At 41.9% G+C, this 22,243-nt stretch overlaps 1 protein-coding gene across 2 annotated transcripts in view; it reads left to right on the forward strand.

Moving 5' to 3' along the window:
- The first annotated feature begins 5,778 nt into the window (after positions 1-5,778).
- Positions 5,779-22,243, forward strand: part of insyn1 (inhibitory synaptic factor 1) — a 44,507-nt gene continuing 28,042 nt past the window's right edge. The window contains exons 1-2 of one of the 2 annotated variants that reach the window (XM_068601178.1): positions 5,779-6,411; positions 6,958-8,606. In XM_068601178.1, coding sequence (XP_068457279.1) covers positions 8,463-8,606 — 144 coding nt within the window. In that variant the 5' untranslated portion in view covers positions 5,779-6,411; positions 6,958-8,462. The other variant, XM_068601258.1, reaches the window with a different exon arrangement.

Here is a 22,243-nt window from a genome sequence, read left to right on the forward strand (position 1 = left end):
ATGGTAATGTATGTAATTGAATATATCAACTTTATGTGCAAAATGGTAAACAAATACTCAATTTAACTAAATAATCACGTGGAGCTACCATGAACCATCTACAACGCTTGCACGTGTACTTTTTCATTTAATTGCTGAACAATTTCTACAGTTTCATAACCTTATTGAAGACATTTTGTTTAAACTGGAGCTTTGAATTTCTCTGCTATTAATTCCCTTTTAGCAACCTGATCAAAGGCTGGATTTTGCTTTGACATGATCGGATGACATTTTCTACCAGTGCAAGAAAAAGCAATGTTCTACTGTTGCTTTAAATCCCACTTTTCTTACGAGCTCTTGTAGAAGCACATTAATGGCAATCATATCTCAGATGTATCCAGGGCCAACATTAGTTAGTCAGACAATCCTCAGGTGTTAGATGACTGTGTGTGTGTGTGTGTGTGTGTGTGAGAGGAGGGGGGGGGGGGGGGGGGCGCATGAATTATAATGGAAGCAGCAGCATGTCTAAGCTTGCTGTTAAATTGGTGTTAATGAGTAAAGTAGCTATGAGGTATGGGGTTATGGTAAGCAACTTCAACCTCTTTTTAACTAAGCTCTTGTCTGCATGTAGTTTGGGTCACTTTTTTTTCAATGGTGAATATATTTTGATATTTTAGGAATAAATGGTGAAGAAGAAATAGATCCAGGCAAAAGGATGAGAGGAGATCAAAAGGACCCTCGGAGTGACATGGGGAAGTACATGAATTGTACACGCCCGAGTCTGTTTACATGGAGTATTACTGCAAATTTAAAGGTCTTATTGTATTATCGTTAATATAAGCTCTTGGGTATGACAAGGAACATGGAATAAAAAAGACAATATTTGTGATCCTGATGCATTGTGAGTCCGACATGGATATAGATGCAATACTAAATCAGTAGAGTACTCTCTAAATGTGAACTGTGTACTGTGCCACTATCACCAGGCAGATGTTTAGACAATAGAGGTTAGTTAAAAAGGCAAAATTGTAACAAATTGGTGGTGCATATCCTAAACAGTGGCTGCTTGTAGTGATGATGGGCCCCGGTGAGCTACATTTCAATAGTTCCATTCTTGCCCCGACATAAAGAGAGTTTAATTTGAAGACCAGGCGACAAAATCACATCAACTTCACAAACAACTTGGGACATTCATATGAATTGCTTCTACTTGTATCAGAAAGTAACTGAGAAGTGTAACAGCACACCAACACATCAGACCCAATGCTGTCTTTATGCAGAGTCATGAAACTATTTAAAACGCAATATACTTTACACGGTCTGTTTTATCTGTCCCTGCTGTGATATCCTCTCAGAAGACACCACTGGTCTGCATATTTAGACTGTCCGGAGCCCTGCTGAATGAAGTCATTTTGGATTAGGCGTAAGTGAGAATTCAAGATTTAGTGTTGTTTTGCAAAGCCAACTGCACTCAAGCACCTCTTACTGAAGAAAAAAAAGTCCAGATTACCTTCCTTCCTCACATGTATGTCATTTCTTTCACTTTCTGAGTTCAGCTCTAACACCTTTCATGGCATGCAGCATTTATATTTTGTATCAGTTTCGGTTTCCCTAATATATGAACAAAACCGTAGCAAACATGTACCAATGGCTTTAGCTATATTCCAACGCACACAGACTACCCCATCACATCCTACTCAAATGTAAGATGCTACCATTGATCCATAACAAGTAGATGGAGGACTGTTGAGTAACTTCTGCAAAAAAAAACACCTGAATATGACACGGGAGCACAATGAGACCACAGGCCCTCCGTGACTAGGGGCTCCAGTGCAGCTGTATGGAAAAACTTTATTTCCACCACTAGTGAGGAAAGTCAATGAGAAATCAATCAAACACTTAAGATTCATTTCATTGTGTAAGAGCACTGATCCATCACAGGGTGTTATGGTCTGAGGCAGCCTCTGCTCCTCTGCATGACTGCTGAAGAAGAAAAAAAAGCAGACAAATGCACGTACAGGACTTAAATATCAAAAGGTCAGTAGACGGGCAAGCGGAGAGACTGGTGTCGTTGCAAGACAGGCTGGGCCTCTGAGCTCTCTGTCCCTTAGTGTTTGTGTGATATCAAGCACAACTGGGAATCGTAAACAGGGCATGATGTCTACGTCGGGCCATGCATATTGCAGATGCCAGATGCGCCTTCCAATTCCTTTGGTTCATAAATCATCATTCAGTCTCCGTCATCATAAATCCCCAAATCCAACCACGGAATTATGATGGTGGAGATTATAAATGTGAGCCTTTCAGTGAGAATGCATTTTATCAGTGGAAATAATTTCACTCCACATACTTATAAATATATGATGCCAAACATGAAGCGACATGCCAAGGGTCTCTTAATTTAATCATGAATATGTGTTGAATTTGCACTGAAAACTACACTTAAATCCTCCTGCACTATGCCATCGTGTGACTTCTTCACACAATTGTCATGTCAAGTAGCAATTCATATTTCAGTGCATCGGTCGACTAACCAAGAACATGCAACTTGTCCGTCCACCATTTTAGTCAGAGCAGAGAGAAAGCCACACGCCACAACTACACCACAGTGCCACACAATGGCCAGGAGAGGAGACGCATAACTGTTGTAGATGAATTAAAAGGATCATTCTACAACTGTAGTTTATCTCTTAACCAAGAAGGAAGAAGAAAATATTATGAATTTTGCCGAAATTCACAGGAGATCCTTGCCCAATGAATAAACTGATTAGATTTGGATCATTTCTACCATTAGACGCTGTTTATGTGCTGCTGGGAAAAGTAACACTTAACAACACAGCATTATGCCTGTTTATTTGAAAAAGGCTTTGATACTTGAAACAAACCTTTCCTGCATGGGTGGACTTTTGCGGCTGCAAAACCTGCATCTGGAGCGTCGCATAACGTTCTGTTTCGTGTCACGTTCAAATCCAGACAGCTATTCACCTCTCGTCTGTTGGGAAGGGCCATTTATAGGTCAAGAAAGGATTTAGATAGATTAAATATATATTAATTATGCACCAATTATTCCACCTTTAAAAAAAAAAAGAGAATGACTAAGAATCTTGGCGAGCTGATGAACATGGTTTTGTTTTGAGAGCAAAATCCCTTGTAGAAGACCGGAGAAACGGTGTGTTTGCAGCTTTTTAAGCTGTGAAGGGAATCTGGGGTATTGAGAGCTGAATGAGAGCTAATTAGTGGAGCGTTGAGGGTGATGTATTGCTGGTGGTCTGAGCTCCTCAGGGTGGAGGGAATATGGCCCCACACAGATTCTTCACTACGAAATGAAAACTTACTTTTCAATGCCGTGATATCATTTGTAGAAGTGTATCCCTACAGTATACCTGTTGGTGGAAATACAACTTCTGGTAAAAAACAATTATTCAAAGAATCCACCCTTCCAAATGTTCTCAATGGATATCTCATTGATTATTGATACAACTCTAATGTCTTTACGATAGCATAAAGCCACCGCCAGCTAGCTCAGCTTAGCACAACGACTGGAAACACGGTAAAACAGCTAGCCTGGCTCAATCCTTTATTGGAATAACTACAAGACCTTTTAATGTCTGTATTCCTGAGCACAAAGCAGCCTTTAGAACAAGAAATCTGAGATACAAGCCAGACATTAGGGAAAAGCCAAAGATGGACCCGTCTTACTTTTCCAAGGTCAACAGTATGTGTCATTAAAGATATTGTTCCCACAGGGAGATGTTTGACATGCTCCATGGTGTGTCGTCTTATTCCTACTCTTAGACTGATTTGTATTTTTAAGGGTGAGCAAGACTTGCTACCTTTTAAATTTTGTTGTTTTTTTGTCTTCCAACAGCCAGGTGTTGTCTATTTTATATCCAATTGACACTCATAAATAATTTAAAATACACCTATATTGGTCTAACCACTCATACATGTTTTTGATTTGTAAAAGGGGGAAGGTATAGAGAGTATTGATTGCTATTATTATTATTTTCAAGTTATTATATTAAAAAAAAAAGTGTTCATATCTTACTTCAATGACAGTGAAACCAGAAACTGTGAAGAAGGTTTGCAAAAATAAATAAATAAAAACAGTAAATCAATGCGGTTTCAAATAAATAAGAGTATTGGGAGGTAGGTAAACAATGTAAGTCAAATAAAATCTCTCTCTGGATTTATCCTTATGGTACCAAATTACTAATGTAGTTTCTTCTGTATAGGATTGTCCAGCCCGGTGTTTGTGTGTGTGTATTTGATGTGTGTATTAGTGTGTTTATGTATAGCTGGGCTTGTTTGTGAGCCTGTGCCCAACTAGAAAAATAAATATGTTCTATAAAACGTCTCTATAAACAGCATGGCACAATAAATCCAAGGCAGAAATATTAGGTGCAACCAATATTTAGCTGGACCCACTCCAGATCCCTATAAACTCACAGTAAAACCCTCGAGTCTCGATGACCTTAGCATTGAAAAAATATATATTTTAGAGGGGGAAAAAATCCAATTCCCTTGCAATGAATGCATCACTGACAAGGAGCTACCTGGGCTTTCCCACTGAGAGGTCATTTAGTACACACTCTTTTAGGGACAACTCTGTTAAATACACCACACATTTCCAAACAAAAAGGTATTTTGCAATGTCAAGAAAAAAGGACACAATGGCAAGAACAAATTGTGCTGGGAACTGTTGCTGTGTTCTAAGAAGGAAGCCTCCCATATGTGCAGAGAGAATAAGCAGTGAAGCTACAAAGGAATCTCTGCTCAAGGACACCTGTTGCAGAGAGCAGTTTCTGAGACGCATCTTGTCTGTGCAAACTGCAGAGGCCATGTGTAAATACAAGGAAAGGTACAATATGCCATTGCAGTACCCCAAGTCCACATAGAGCCTCACGTGCTTTGGAATCTTGAGGAACATACACATATTGAAAGTCCTAAGATGACACAGTGACGAGTTACTTAGATGAGGCTACCATTGAATATGAAGCATTTGTTTGACATATTTTTAAAGAGCCAAACTTAATGATGTATCAATCAAAGAAAACACACAAAGGACAATGTAATAAACTGCAGCCTATCCAATCAAATAGCGTAAGCAAAATGGCTGCGATGCTAATAGTAGGAAAAGCACTGAGGGCTCCGGAACAAATTAATCTGCATGGAGGATCCACCTAACCTGAATCCACTTTGCATTTTTCGTTACAATTATGTAAAGGGATGCATCCAGCCGCTGGCTGTTCAGTACAGATATCTGCCAAAACCCTGCATTGCTCAAGAAGTTGCCTATATGAATTTGCTTTACTGTTACATTATTTCCTTCAGAAAACTAATTTCATATTAAGATAACTGCCTTTGGTGGGGTTATGCAGAGCTTTTGTGTTGAAAAAAAAATGCTGATGAAGAGGACTAGGGAAGGAAAAAGTCATGCTGGTCCTCCCTCCCTATTTCTGTCTCTCAGTCAGATGAGGTCATCAAACACCAACCTCCCTTGGATATTAATGATGTAACAGCCAGGGAATTTTGGACACCTCGCCCCAAGAGACTGCTTGGCTGGAGGCAGAGGAAGACTTCATCTTGATTTAAGAGCGATATAACAGCCTTGATAGAACTGTGACAAAGACTAGATAGACAGCGTGAGAGGAGATAGTGGGGGAGTGTAGACGCCAGCAGAGAGGAGGAGGAGGAGGAGGAGGAGGAGGTGGGAGAGGAGCGGTGCTGAGGAGAGGGACCGTGTGGTACACTGTGCCTTTAAAGCGCCAAGCTCCTCCTCCACAGAGCCCAGCAGAACAGCCGAATGGTGCTGGTAGGAGCCTGAGCCCCACGATAAACTCTGGCATCAGCTTCCCTTCATCCGACAGTCAGCGAGGACACAGTGAGGGCGCAGGGGCAGAGAGACGGGGACGGAGAAAGGGAAAGAGCGAGAGTGACAGAAAGGTGGGGGAGAGGGAGAGAGACAGACAGAGGGAGAGAGAGAGAGAGGGGGGGAGAGCGAGAGAGAGAGAGAGAGAGAGAGAGAGAGAGAGAGAGAGAGAGGGAGAGGGAGAGGCTCTTATCACACAGCTCCTTCCTCACAGCAGTAGCTCAGCCGTTCTGTCTGCTGCCTCCCGGTGCAGGCGAACGCTGACGGGAATGACGGGTGGTGTGTTTTTCGGCAGCAGTTATTTGAGTGATGGTAGCGGCCGCGGCAGCATCACAAACGGAAGCAGGAGCTCTCCTCGCCACTGTGGCTCTTAGTCATCTTCAGCCTCCTCTCTCCCTTCTCAGAGTGCTATTAGGGCCATTAATCGTTCCCATCTCATGCCTCCTGCCTCCTCCTGCCTCCTCCACAGCTTCATCCTCCACTTCTACTCCTCCTCTGATGAGCCACAGCTTTAAAGTGAAATAACCCTGCTGATAGAAGCGTTCCTCTCTGTCAAGACAGTAAGTAGGAGAGAGGGAGAGATCTGTGTGTCTGTGTGTGTGTGTGTGTGTGTGCGCGCCTGTATGTGTGAGGGAGAGAGAGAGAGAGAGAGAGTGTGAGACAGCGAGAGAAAAAGAGTAAGAGAGAACAGCGAAGATGTTAGTGTGTGCGACAGAGGGACTGCTAAAGAATCAGCAGGTTGTGTGTGTTATGAATGATCCTGCTGTGTGTGGACAGTGAGAGCTCTGGGCATAGCAACAGCAAAGTGATGCACAGGAAAGGTGAGTAGGTGTGTGTGTGTGTGTGTGTGTGTGTGTGTGTGTGTGTGTGTGTGTGTGTGTGTGTGTGTGGAGGTGAGGCAAGTGCTGCTGAGGCAAGAGATGCATTTTGACAGCAGCTAAAAATCAACGCAGTTACTTCCCTTCCATCTTTGAGTCTCCTTCACTCTATTGTCGTTGCTTTTTTCCCCACCGCTGCTATGACTTAGAGGAAGAGCGAGGAATATACAGAAAGAGGAGGATAAGACATGAGAGAATAAGTGATTGCTTTTCTTCCCGTCTGTCCAGGTGCCATGTGTGATTGGCCAGCGCACCCCGTGGCAGTGGCATCGCCCTGGATTTGGCGAGAAGCTCTCCCCCATGCTTGTTCTCTAGGGCTCCTCTGGGAAGCATTCATGGGATTTATCTCTTCCTGCTGGATGGCACTGAGCTCTCTGCCTCTCTGAAGAAAAAAAAAAAAAAAGTCTACGGAGAAAATATACACTATACGGATAAGAAGTAAAATAATTATCCAATCACAGCACAAGAAGGCAGACCAGGTTCCCTTAGCAACAACTGAAGGAGAGAAGAGAATCCTTTTCTGTTTCTGCTCCTTTAGTTTTTGGGCACACCCCTGTGGACTGCTGTGGGTCAGTGTTTTCTGAGAGGAGCGCTGTTGCGTAAGACAAGCTGCCACCCAAATTCCAGGGGAAGGTGCTCATTCGCCTCCTGGCCTCCTTCTAACTGTGTCTCATCGACACCATGATTTTTTTGTTCTGCCCCCACAAATTCTCATCACAAGTCACGTCCCGCCGGCTTGGAAATCAATTCATTCTGATCCCGAGCCACCTGGAATAAGCCCTGCTTTGGGGGGGAGATTGGACGCTCTGTGAAAAGACCCACACCTGCCTTCCTCCCTTTCATGGACGAGAAAATGAAGGACAACATGATTAAGTCATCCTCTGCAAAGGAAATGGCTGTGAAGCAAAGTTTATTTTGACGTGAGTTTCTTCTTGAATTCTTTTCATTTTTCCTGGAGGGGGGAAACGCCACACAGCACAGAGGAATATCCCCTTTTTCCAAACAGGATCTGTCCTTCCTCTCTAAAAAGACAGAAGCCCTCACTAAAGGACTATATTTAGAAAGCAAATTGTGTCCCCACTGGCCAACAATAATGTAGAACACGGTCATTTTGAAGAATTGAGCCACTGCTGGGAGTTCTATTTTTATTTTATTTTTTTTATCTATGTTGGATAGCTTTCTCTATAAGAAAGTACAATATGGAGCCCTTTTTCTGCTTTTCTTTTGTATCTTAGCCTGCAATTATGTTACTGTGTTTCACAAGTAAAAAAGGGCAAGTGGAAGAGAGAGAAAGTCTATTCCCTGTATAGACAGGCGTTTTAAATAGCACCTCCTCGGGAACAATTTCAAACATACACACTGACACATGAGATGAGTTGGCTCAACACGATTATGTAAGAGTTTCAAACCAGCTTTTAGCCCATGTATTTTGTCTCTTCCTTTTCCATGGATGTACAGCGTTTGACTTTTCCCGTGCTCATTTTCTCCCCGTTTCTGGAAGCATCTACCAGAGGGCATGGATGTCAGAGTGTGACCCTGTGCCGAGTGTGCGAGCGAGGCAAGGTGTTTTTGCTGCCACGGTGCTTTTAAGATGTTGAGGTCTCCCTGCGTGGCCGGGGCCCCTGTTCGGATCAGTAGCACTGAGGCTCCTTGTAGCCAAAGACATGGACCCCGACTCGGCTCCCCCACGCCCTCAGCCTGTTGGCCGCTGGCCCCACGTCGCCCTGTAAAGGATGTCCCTCAGCAGAGCTCCGGCCCGGGACACCTCTGAGACCCCCAGCCCGAGAGAACGCATCCGCAGCCACATGAAGATGGTGATCGATCAGTTGGACGGCATTCTCAAAGAGCTCAAGGATGTGGCCAAGGAACTCCGGGAGGTGAGGTTCAAAAGCTTACACATATGAGTCTTCTACCAGGTGGGAGGGTGGGGGGGGTTTAGAGAGGAACAGGGGGAATGAAGAGACGGAGGTAAGGAGAGAATGTGGGTGTGCTTTTCAAGTAGGCTGCATTTAATGAGTGTAAAATGATTTTTCGCAGCATGGAGATTTTGATTAAGATTTGAAAGTGATGAGATCTCACTTTCTTGTTTAGGAGCAGGAGGATTTTGTTGATTACAGCCACAGCAAGGCTGTCTTCCCTTTCCAATCAAACAATTGCTTATCGCCAATTACAAACGTGGTGTCTTGTGGGAGGTACGGCAGATGTGAAGCGCTGTTGAAAAGCAGCAAAGCCGAGCTGAAAGGAAACACAGAGGCAAGCTTTGATAAGATACAAGACTTAGCGCGGCAATAGTTATATAACCATTTTGTTAAGGATCAGCTGGATTTTTTTACTGTATTTTTGCAACTGCCATGGTAACACTGGGAGATTTGTGTGCGCGTGTGTGTACAGTACACAGTTTGAATATGGATCAGCATAGAAAGATACCATGCGTGTGCTCTTCCATGCCTCTCAAGTATATGGCCGAAACAAACGTGTGCCAATACATGATAATCAGACAACATATGTTCATGTGTGTGAGACTACAAAATGGCCCTCATCATCTTTTTAGGATCTTACCCCTGCAGTGTCCACAATGCGGTGAGCTCCTCCTGCAAAGCTCCTCCAAAGAGAAAGATGAAAGCAAATAGAGAGACAGAGACAAATGAAACCTGAGCAAACAGTTGTGTCTGACCCGTCCCACATCCTCCGAGCACAACGCATGATTAACCTCCCACCTGCAACAGATCAGGCGTGCAGAGGTAGTGTGAGTGTGTGTGTGTGTGAGTGTGTGTGTGTGTGTTTCCCGATGTGTTGAAGAAGCAAAAGAGTGAATGTTAGCCCATGTAAAGGCCGAAAGGAGTAGGGTTTTGAACAGCCGGGGTGAAGTTGCCGTAGCTCACTCCATCTCCGCACAAATCCCACACACACACACACACACACACACACTCTCACACACTATGTCCTACTCACTACGCTCTACTTTATGTACTTGCACAGTTGGAGGTGCAAGGGCACAGCTTACAGTGCACCTTCTCTCTGGTGAGTAGAAGCCGGCTTGGCGCGAGCATGATTGATGATTATGGGACAACTGCAAGTGGAATAATGCTGGCTGGAGCTATTTATAAACAAAAACATGGCCAGAGCCTCTGCCAGCAACGAATACTACCATTCTTATCCCAGACCCGATTAGAGAGGGCTCTGCATAGTGGCTCAAATGTCTTGTTTTTTTATTGGGAAAGCACAATCCCACACATTGAAATGGCTGAGGAATCATATAAGCTTCAGTGGCAGTCATAATGCTCGTATCAATATCCTGCAATTTGGTGACCTTGCAAACGGAATCAAAGAGAGATGAAGAAACAGAGTCAGTGTCGTGCTATCAGATGCATGGAAGCTTAATGTTCCATTAAATCTCTCATTCTTGGCCACATGAAAGGAACACTATAATAGATAACAACTGTCATAATAAATAAATGATGAACTGCCTTATGAATGTAGTGAAATAAATAACCCCAGTGTGGGAACAGTAATGACTGATTATCACCCACAAGGTCTCGCGTGGGAACTGTAGATGCTGCAGTGCTGTGAAGAGTTAAAGATGGCGCTCCAAAGCATGTAGCATGCCCAACAGTTAAAAACTTACTGTTCTGTTATAATGCTTACTTTGCGATACTAATAGCTTGAGATTACAAAGCTACATTATCCCTGTGCCAATTGGTCAAAAGCTGAATATAAAAAGTGGTTAAAACGTTCAATTGCAACACATCATTAGTAAAACTGCAAAAGCGTCCGACTAGAGAACGTTTTCTGAGTTTCCATTGCCTCAAAGGGGAGTGCATTGGATATGGGATGTTTTATTTAGTCCATACTTTAAGTAAGGTTTCAGCCATCAGGTCTTTATGGCCTCACGCATTAACCATTAAAATAATGTATGTTCTGCAGATTTTCAGTACGTTTTGAATGGTTTGCAAAGTATACCAGCTTTTATTGAATAAATAGTCGAGCTCCAAAGGATTTTTAACGAGGCCTGAGGGGAATCTCACATCCAAAAAAGCAGGTAAAACAAAAAAAAAATTGTAAACTTTTGTAAATTGATTTTGCTTAGCTTGGTTTGTGAAAAAGTCCTGGGGGGGGGCAACAAGATGATGATCCAAATGATCCATCCCTTATGACTTGTAGTTTCTTCAGCCCAATGTGGTATTGGCTAACTGACATCAACAAGCAGCAATAACCAAAGTGATTAGATGCTGATACAAGAGAAAAAAATAAGAGACCATAACTGTTGTTTTAGAAAAACTTTCACCTCCACTGATTCCACCCTAAAGTGGCACAAACCTCTTTTTTAAAAAAAAGGGTCTCCCATTGATCGTACATGTCTGCAAGACATCATTCTGATTTTGGATTACTACAAACCGCACTCTAAGTGCAGTCTAATCAAACCTTGTGGTGAACCTACCATTACACTGTTATTATGTGTGGCATTTCAAAATTTGACTCGAAAAATCTCATATTCTGTACGCTTTTTTAAATATGAAGTTTTAGCAAATATTAAGCAAAAAGCCATTTAAGGGGGAGCCTGGAAATGACAGATCACTAATGTTAAATTAAAAAGCAATTGCAAGAAAATTTCCATTTAAGTACAGTTTGTGAGGCCTGTGCTTTTTTTCAGTCAAATATTATAATAGTATAGGAGTTTTAGCCACTCTGGTCTCTGAGCACATTATGGCTGGTTTTATATTTTACCGGGTAGAGAGGTAACATCTTCATACCAACGGATTAACATAACAGCCAATAACAACAACAAAGCAGTCCCTGATTGGCTCTCGACACCAGTTTGAAAACCACAAACGTGCAATACAATATATTTAGTTCATTCGGCTCTTTGGCTGAAGAGTTTTTAAAATCTACATATGTTTAGCAACCATGTCATGTGGTTACCTACCACTCAACTATTGAATAGACTGTCTCAACAACTATGCATACTGATAAAATCTATATGAAATGTGTAGAAATACAGATGTTTTATGAGAGTGATCCTTTAATTTAAAGATGCAAAGCATAACAGTTGCTTGCCAATGATACAGTACAGCTTCAGTTCATGAATCTCCTTTACATGTCAAAGGAAACATGTAACGCAGAGCACACACAGTTTGGTTGCTCCGCTCCAAGATTGCGCCCCTCAAAAGCCCTTCAAGTCAAATGCAGCTTGTCTTGCTTGTAAGTTCCGTGGCAGGCTTCACGACTAAAATAAGAAGGATCTACGGAAAGGAAATGGAAGATGAAATACTGATAAACTACTCCATTTGTCATAATAACACTGGCAGGAGTGGAACAATTAAGGTTGGTATCATTGTAACCTTGGACTTTGAGATGTGAGGATGAACAAGGGAAAATAATAGCACCAAAGAGAATGCAACGTAACCTCTGAAAATTCACATTTTGAGTTGTGCTAACATTGAATTTCACTTTCACGTCAGACTGTTATCGTGTGGATGTAGTTATTTCGGAGAATCGAGCAGACGATGCTGCACGTCTGTGAACGGCTCGAGACAAATGAACACAGGAAAGGCAATCAGGACTCGTTGAATTAAAGCTCCAAATGAGAGGAGTGAATGAATATAAGCTGGACAAAGAGCAATTATCAGTGGCAGAGTACAGCATGCCCGGGACACTGGCCTATCAGTCAGCCTTGCAGTACTTCTCTGCACATGCTCATCACAATGCTGGAGACTGGCTTACTGTTTGGACTCAGCTGCAGGCCTTAAGACAGTGGAGGGAGGCCAACGGAAAACAGTACTGTCAGGTGGAAACTGCGTCCTCCAAATGTCAGCTTTTTAGGAATTACGTTCCTGAGTAACAGCTTTATTAATGAGACTGGCCACCATGCAGTTTTAGAACTGTATAATGGATTTTTGAAAGTGTATGATGAATGTGTTTGATCTACTGGAAGTGACCTGTGAGTAGCAGCAGCTGCAGGACTAAGAGCCTTTCAGGTTTTGCTTGTTTCTTGAACAAACACTGAACTTTGAGCTTGACTAGCTTAGCCCACCACTAAATCCGCAGGAGCACATCTCATTGAAATGTGCATTAAAGAAAAGGGGTGGTCTATTCAGTTTCTATTCATCACCCAATGCCGGCCGCATGATCTCATTGGCCTGGCTGTCAAATTAGGACGTTTGTGCTAAAATGGAGTCCGTCAAAAGAACTGCTTTGTGAATGATTTGATCAGGAAGTGTACAGTGAGACACTCTTTCATGTCTGAAGCATGCTTAAATGCTGCATTGTTAAAGGTTGGTGTGGAATCCAAGCAGCTGGCCCCAGATCAGCCAGCCAGCCAGCGGTGTCTCCTTATCGAGACTGAAACCAGTTATGACACAGTCGCTTCTCTGCGGAAGCTGCCGCGCTCAGCACTGAACCAAATCTCTTCCAAACCCAGAGGCAGCCCAAGGGAGACCAAAACCAAAATCAAAAGGACCATTTTTTTTTCTTTCTGCGGGGGCCATATCCTCTCCTCACTTTGTTTCCCCCTGCTGATGCTGCTGCTGAGCAGGGTAGGGAGCCCAAAACTGCCGAGCAAGAATACTTCAACATTTAACCACGAGGGGGACTCCAGTAATCACGAGCACTTTCGCTCAGGGATTAGAACAATATAAAGGATGCTGGTAAACGCACTCTCGTGTCCATGAAATAGTTGATCCTACAGAGGATTATGTTGGGTAATGTTTAAACGCATGGCAAATATATTGTGGAAAAAATTGGATGATTCCTGTGGAGCCCAAAACTGCCGGGGAATGGGTCAGTGCAGAGGCGCGTAAAACAATAAAATAGAATATTTCCAAATTATCATATAAATAAATTAGTAAGTAAGAAATTGTATCGAGAATTCACAATTTTCAGATGTCTTCATTGGATAAAGTTGTACTACAATTTAAGTACATCTATCTATTTTTAGCCACAGAAAGATATGAGGAAAATAATTGCATATCACTAAGAAGTGCTTCTAATGTGCCTGTGCATGCTTAACTAATTACATTGTCAATAAAAACCTAGTTTAATTAAACAATTAATGATGAGTTTATGTGGCTGAATAGTACACAATCTTGGTTTATTCTGTTTGTCCAAATGGATGCCTTCAATCAGAAATTTCAATAAGTCCCAAAGCTGTCGTGGTGGATCAGTTTTGAATTGGCCACCATTGATGTGGGTGTAATGCCCAGTTGACCGCAGCCCAGTGATCTCCATTAATAAAGATGGCCCAGTCTGTTCTCCACCAGAGTCCATTTAATTCAGATTGAGGGGAGGGTTTGGCTTGGTCTCCGATCTGTGAACATGTCGACCAGCAGGCCAACAACACTCGGTGGGTAATGCTGATAACTTAACCACTCACACAGGGAAGTACTCCTCCACCTGACATCCCTGGGCCAAAGAGTTTCTTCTCATTAAAAGCTATTTGGAAGAAATGACAAGTACCTGCCTGCTGTGTCTGTCAATTTGTTCCTCCTTGTCTGACCTCTTTTGTGTGTGTAAATTAAATTCCTAAATTAAACTTGGTGACGAGCCTCCAGCAGAGCTCTCTTTGCTCAGGAAAACAACAAGAACAAGGTACCTCAAGCCCTATCTATTCTTTGCTGAACATAAAACACCCTGCCATCTCCACACCTGTGCTGCTGCCTTGAGCTGAGCTCCACATAAATGTGTCCATTCTTAGAATGAATCAGAGACTCAATTATTCCCAGGACTGAAGAAATACTGCTTCGGGATTTGAAGTGAAAATGTCAGATCATCTCTTGGTTGAACTAATTTAAAATCGACTCGGACATGGCCACAGTTCTGATCATGTTTGGTTGTACGAAACCAAATGTACCTCACTGATGTACAGATAATCTTGTATAAATACAACCCGTCACTGCTTTAATGAAAGAAGAAGGTATAAAACTTCTCGTGCATTTGGCATTTACCAAAACCAGCTTGCAATGGCAGCAATATCAAAATGTAGTTCCGAGATCTCTATTTTATATATTAAAAAAAATCAAAAGGAGGGAAGGGAAAAGAGGTAAACAACGAGTTAAGACTTTAGCGACATCTAACCTTGAGTGCTGTGGAGAGAATAAAGCGGCATCATGCAAAGCATTCCCCTGAGCCTCTTTTACCTAGCTCTGCTGTGGAGCTGCAGCTTCTTTAGAATGCAGGCCCAGCATATTGACTAGCCCATCATGCCTGTAAAACCCACTGGATTAGCTGGCCCTTTGAGCTCTGCCTCCCTGTGCGAGCTCTGCACTCAGCATCGACTGTAATGAGGGCTTTAGGTTAAAACTTTGCTGAGGTAAACACTCCAAAAAATGCACTCATCATGCTCATTGATTTTTATCAACTAACCCATGAAGCTACAGATAAAGCAGTGACACTTTGCCATGCATGTTTGTACTTTGGGATTCAGCCATGAAACTCTTTCGCTTGTCCCAAGGCATGGATAGAGCTGAATAGGATGAAAAGAGTAGTTAAAGGTCGGAAAAAAGGAAAGACAGAGAAAAGTGTGTGAGAGAGATGGGGAAAGAAAGAGAGAAAAAGAAGAAGGATGGATGGAGATAATGGTTTTTCATGCTACACAGAATTGCGACAGACTGGGTGGAACAGCTTAGATCAATTGTTGCAATTGTTGCTCATTCGTGGGCGTGTTTAGGATTGTTTTGGCCCATCTCTGTGCTGTGAATAAAACCAGTAGGCTGCAGTTAATGGTGTGAAAAATGGCATCCATCGAAGTGCACAAGCAGCCTCCGAGAATAGCTACATCACTTCATTGTGTCAAAGCATACTGTACGCAGAGGGACAGCTTGCTCTCCATTAGTTCGGCTCTTTTACCAGGTGTGGATACTAATTTTTACTTACAGCACATTTGCACGTACGGAATAATGAGGTATACAAATTTATTTGAAGAAAGGCTATATTTTCCTAAATTTTCATAGCCTGTGAAATTGCTCAGGGCAGCGTGGTCCAACCCACTAACCAGTGTAGCATCTTAATCCAGCTACAATCTTTGGAAGTGTGTTATACTGAAGGATCATCAAGAAGCTTTTTTTGCTCCTTCCTTTTATTTTTAGCCGTAGCCGGTGATGCATCATAAATCAACCCAGTTTCCAATGAGATTGTTCAGTTTTAACAAGCAGAAATAGCTGAACTGAGCTGGGACACCAAGCATCTGTATCCTCTGGCCTTAACCCATGAACACTCACGTTAAAAATAGTTACTCTATCACTAACGTCAGGTAAATTTCACTCGATATACTGTACCTGATAAATAATAAATTAAATGCATTATTTTTATTGTTATATTACCATCATTTCTGGTAAAAATAAATAAATAAATAAAATAAAATAGAACACAGACACAGAGGACAAATTTAGGACACTCCGCCATGGAAAACTCATTTTTTAAGGTCTATAAATTTTGATACATCTGCTTGGTTGTCCTTTCTTTACTTTAACTTGTTTTATTGATCGTGCTGCATTCGAGACAGCAAATACGCAAATTAAAAATATATTCTGCCTCCAAAGATAAATGATGCATTGCTGCTAAAGCATTGTCACTATCAGACATGTCAACAGTATATATGTCTGTGGGGATTTGAAAGGCATGGCCACATGATAGCTAAAAAAAAAGAGAATACTTGCCTTTTCATATCTCACTTTGATTTCTAATAGAGCATTTGTCCTGGCAAAAATACAATAATGTCAAATTCCAAGGAGAAATCACTGCACTTAACTAGTACCTATAGAATTGACATTATATAAATGACATTATTGTTTGTGTACATTCTGCTGGTACAATTCACAGCATGTGTGGCGTTCTTTACACAGCCACAAAGTACCAATTTAAAAAAGAAAAAGCAACCAAATTAAATCTGATCTATAAAAAAGCTGACTGAAGAAAACGTATCCCTGCAAAGTTTGTCTTTGATTAAGTGAAGTTAAATATCATTAGTAATTTATTTAGTGCACATTTCGTGAACCGTAATTTTAAATTTGCTGAGAGCTAATATGCCCTAACTTTCGTCCTGCACCTTGGACGCCTTTAGTTCCACAACAGAGGGGCTCTGCTCAAGCAGATGCATCAGTACATACCAAGTAAGGCCGTGTGGAATATTGTTTTATCCATAAGTAAGTCATATTTCAGTTTTATTGTATTGGCAGATTCCGTAGGTCCTAAACTTTCCAGAAAGGTGCACTAATCATGTGTGGCATCAAGCTAGGGATATAAAAATGTATATTTCCTAACGTGGGGAGCTCTCTCAATTCACTTTTTATGTCCTCTTGAGTCATATTTATGTATATATTTGTATTTGAATTGCGTTATAAACATGTAAAGTTGACTTATTTGCTCTTGTAATGCAAGGCTGTGCATTTTGTTTTGCTATGTCACATCTGTGGCTCTTGTATTGATTCATGGGAGTACAAGGACATGGAGAGTGAGGAAGAGCTCTTGATGAAGAATTCAGCCCCCCCTCCCGTTATCAGGGGCTGCTGGGGTTCTTTGTGTTCAAAACACCCAGGGATCCCATCTCTCGCCTCCCGTCAAGTGCAACAAGATGTCTTGGACGGAAGCCAAGGCAACATGGATGTACTCATTTTGCACACACAACATCAAGGCTTATATTGTTAACGATAAGGACAATTACACACAACTACACAATGCAACACTTGCCTCTGACTAACCAGACAAATCTACACACGCTCAAAGTCCACATACGGACCTTGGCTCGACTTCTTTTCATTGCGGTCCCGGTATCCAAAAGGAGGTGCGACAATGTCCTGCTTTAATCCAGGTTCTCGTGGAAGGCATTGGATCAACTCTTAGGTCCACAAATAGAGTTGAAGAATGGCTTGCTTTGTGCAAAATCTGGCTGTGTCATTTACGGCAGAAAATTGTCTCTCGCACTCACCATTCATATTTGTGAATAAATGTTTTCCAATTTCAATTAGGACAACTGCTTGCCAATAGTATGCTTTTAAACAACATTTGAATCACAATTGCAATGTTACTATTGAGGTTTTCAGTGGGTCTGAAGTGTCAATCAAACACATATTTTACACACTGCTTTCAACTGAAATTACTAATTTCCAGGTAGTACTCGAAACTTCTCTAGTCAAAGAATACCTTCAATCAATCCTTTTTGTGCCCAGATCAAGAAGAAAAAACCCTATTTGAATGGTTTTGCTGGCAACCAATCACCACAAGTGTTCAATGCGACCAGTGATTGACACACTACAGCAGCGTACAACACATAAAGCCAGGATTGCCTGCTCGCATACAAGGTTAGACACAAAAATGTATGTCTCAGCAGCTAACACGTCGAACAGCAGCAGAACAGTAGTAATGACATAGTTTCTAGATTTACTGCAAAAATTAGACTCAACTGAATCAATGTCCTGGCCAATAATGCAGGGATTGGTAAAATTGGCATTAGTTTCTCCGTATGCAAGATAACACATACCGGAAGAAATAATAGGCTAATACAAAAGTAATGCACTTTGCAACAGGTCTCCAGAAATGCCAAAACAGTAGATTCCCACACTGGGATTTATTTCTAATCTACCTAATTAATGCCAACTAGAGAGAGATCCATTTAACATTTAAATGTCAGTAATTACTTCACTATGTGAGGTGCCTGTCTGTCTGAATATCAAAGCAGGTTGTCTGAATTTGGCCCACAGTGTCATCGTTAATCTGCATCATGAACCTGTTTTATCGAATGAATCAGAACATTTTGTTTTTCACTTATTAAGCATGTGATACATTGAAATTGCTAATACTGGTACAGTTTAAAATAAATCTAAATATTCTAAAAGGGTTTTTGCTCTGGATATCTTTACCCTGCAGTAGCGTAGCCATCTGGGCTCTGAAGAGCTAAGGTATTGTTCATCAAGAAAACAGTTAATCCCAAAAAGATTCATCATGGATAGGTGTACTAAGTCTGAGAATCACAAAATGTGAACCTTCACATGGAATAAAGCCAGCTAAAACAGAGTGGCACACAGCTACATCAAGGTGTAATACCTGTTCATTCAGGAAGCCTCTTTGCATGCTGAGAGTCGGTTGTATAAATGAGGACTAGGAGACTGTGACCAATGATCGTAGGTTCCTACATTTCAGAGCTTCTGTGAAGCATTTCTTTAATTGTTTTCCTCAGCGGCTAGTTGTCAACTTACAAATTGGACTGGTGGTGCTGCAATTCATCAGGGTTGGCCATCTATCCACTAGGGAGTGAGGTTTATCTCAGTAAGTGTTGGTAGGGAAGTTGTTGAGGTTGCATTAGAATAAGTTGGCCATGTCAATGAGTTAAATTTGCAGCAAGAATTCAGCTTCTAAGTGACCTTTATCATAATGTTTGTACATGTTTCACTATTGTCGCTGTGGTTCCCTGTAAAGGCACCCCGACAATCTCTGACTCTGTGATATAAAACCCACAAAAGGAATTCCTGTTAAGCATCTTTAAAGACAGTGCCCCATGTTTCTGAAATCTCCCCTCTCGGTCTCGTGTTGCTTTGCACTGGCAGCTCACACTCTGCCCGTGGCACGGCATGGATGGCTGCCACCACTGTTAATGTTAATAGCATGACAACACCTCATCTAATGCAAGGCATGGTTAGATGAAAGAGGCACAGCAGAGAAGACAGACCATGTCAACAAACTGTTTAGGTGATTCATATCTGTTGTCAACCAGGCAGTCACCTGTGCAGTTGGTAGTTTATGGCCATCATGATGCAAAGTAGATGATACAGCAAGGTCGCCAAGAGTGAAAATTATAATGAGACTTTTTGGTCTGTTATTCTCAAGGATATTAACTTGGTATGGGATTGTAGGTTGATGTGGGCCATGGCGGACTGTGTGCTGCAGGTTTTGATTAGAAAGTAAAAATCCTAATTATGATTATGCAAAAAGCAGATTGGAAAAAATGAATTTACTGATGAATTTTCTGATGAACGTGCATGAGCAAATTCCCAGGGTGAATAACCTTCTGGACTGTCTTTTGTTTTCCAGCAATGCTTCAAACATTGTGACACTATATTTCTAAAATAAGGATGTTTCTAAAATTATCTAGAGTTTGTATATACATTATATATATATATGAATATATTGTTTTTTATAATTAAATGTTATAGCTTTTTATAATGTAATTGTTTCTTACAAATACACTACATGTATTATAATTATAATTTTCCTGTTTAGCTTATTTTCTTATTGCACAGCTGCCTCCTCTGCTCCTTCAGGCCTCTCATATGGCCTCTTATGGGACCTGTTTAACAACATTTTTTATCCTATCACATTTCACTTCTTTTTATTTATGTAAGATTAGCCTTATTACACATGGAAAAGCCTTCTCGAGACCCTAGATGTGTGATTGGTCATAGGGCCCGCGTGACCATTAACATGCGCTGCGATTGGTCAGTGAAGCTAGCGTCTCACCTAGAACCTAAAATCTCAGGACCTACTGATGACCCCTTTCCCACAGGTTTATGTGCGTCTGGTGAGTGAAATGCTGATTATGTTACTGTTTTTTTTTTTAAACATTTACAGTCATATGTAATCCTAAACAAGCCACAGCTCTGTTGTTGCTGCTGCACCTGGGGGTGCTGGTGCTTCTACTCGAGGCCTGTACCCGCGGCCTCTCCTTCGCGGGGGAGAGGTTGTCGCTGCTGCTCCCGACGCGACTGTCCACCGGGGCACACTGTCCTTACTGCCGCATCGGGTCGCCAAGGCGGGGATCAGCCCACGTAAAGGGCGTCAGGGGCGATGTCTGCAATCCAGTCTAACGCACGCGGGAGTCAGAGGGTCTCTGAAACCCTGTGGCGCAATAAAAGCTAGGGGCGGCGCGCGCACCTCGCAACTTGCTCACAGCGTCTCCTTTTTTATTTATTTTTCTGGCCATGCTTGGCGGCTGCGTGGGTCAGTCCCCTCACCCCGTATGCTCGTGTTGGAGCGGACTGTATGAACAGTTTCTTCGAGTGAAGGACCTTGTAAAGTTATTGAATATGTGTGGGGATTTTTGTTTTCTGATATGGTTGTCCACGAGCTAACAGAACAAAGCAATCGAAACAATAGTTCAGCATCATTTTAAGCCCACTCAAGTTCACTGCATGATTGATTTGATCAATTTTAGATCAACACACATTTTAATAAAAGATCATTTCAGTGCAGGCCACCTTGACCCCGGCCATGAAATTACAGTTTCAATGGTCAATGAATAAATTTTAATGATCAAAAGTGTCAACAACATTTTGAGTGACTAAGGGACAGCTAACCCCTAAAACAGTTTTTAATCTTACCTATAGTGCTATTTATGAATTAGTTTTTGATTGTTTTGGTGCGAGTTGTAAGTAATAGTGTTGAGTTATCTGCCTTCCCTGAAATACGTCAAAAACTTCCCAGCAATGTATCTGTCTGGAAATCATGAACCGGTTATTTAAATAATCCACCGCTCACAATGTCTGCAAAGTGGCAACTTGCACCTAAACAATCTAGATTGATAAATAGCACTAGTAATTGGTGAAAACATATGTTCTGGCACAACCACATCAATCACTATTTACAAACCATTGTGTGTGCATCTGTGCCTTGACCTATTGACACCATGTTTTTATTAATTTACCTAATGTTTGACGCCATTGACAGGGATTAGGAGGAGGAGGAGATGAAGCAAAGGTTGAGCTGCAACAATGACCTCCACGGTGTAGTTATAAAGGTCATAGCTGGGATTATAACTAAGAATCAGCTGTTCATGTTGGCGAAGTGGGCAGCTTCATGGAATGGTATGCCCTTAGTCAGGACTTTCAGAGTCAGGTGAGGGTGAAGACACATTGTTGGGTTTGTGGGGAGCTTTTTGTCAGCACTAAACAAATAGGACAACGGTACAGCACAATAGCAGGGCATCCGGTGTCCGACTCAGTCTGCACAGGTCTCTGTGCGCGTGGTGTGGAAATATTTAAAGGCAGAAAAATGATGTGGAGAAGAAGGAAGAGTTGGAGGCAGGGTAAAAGTGAAGGGAAGCGAAGAGGAGCCAAGGGGATGGAGAGGTGGGGGGATGGAGATGTGTGGGGGGGGGGAGCGAGAGCAATAAGGAAAGAGAGAGGGCTTATCTCTTGGCCTGCAGACAACAGTATTTTTTTTCCAGAGCTGGAGCTGTGTACAGAGGGAAGTGTGTTCCTCTGTGGACTGCGTGAGCCAGAGGGTCAACAGTTCATATTTCTATGACTGCAAAACAGTCTCAGATGCACGACAATAAAAAAAAATCCTGTATCTCGCTATTTAACACTTTGTCTGCACTGGGAGCAGACAAGGACGGCTGCTATCTGCTGCTATTATTTTTAACTTCCATATTTTTAACTGATGCTGGAATTTCACAAGCATTGGAGCCACCTGTTTTGCGTCACGACTGCTTCGCAGAGTCATTTGTAACAATCGAAAATAGCTTTGGTCCACATTTGGTCAATGACATTTGCGATGACCTAAATGGAGGCGATAATAAATGGGCTGGGAG

This window comes from Clinocottus analis, unplaced genomic scaffold (assembly GCF_023055335.1).
Source record: "Clinocottus analis isolate CAN_PGR_092001 unplaced genomic scaffold, fCliAna1.0.p SCAF_1, whole genome shotgun sequence".
NCBI lineage: Eukaryota > Metazoa > Chordata > Actinopteri > Perciformes > Cottidae > Clinocottus > Clinocottus analis.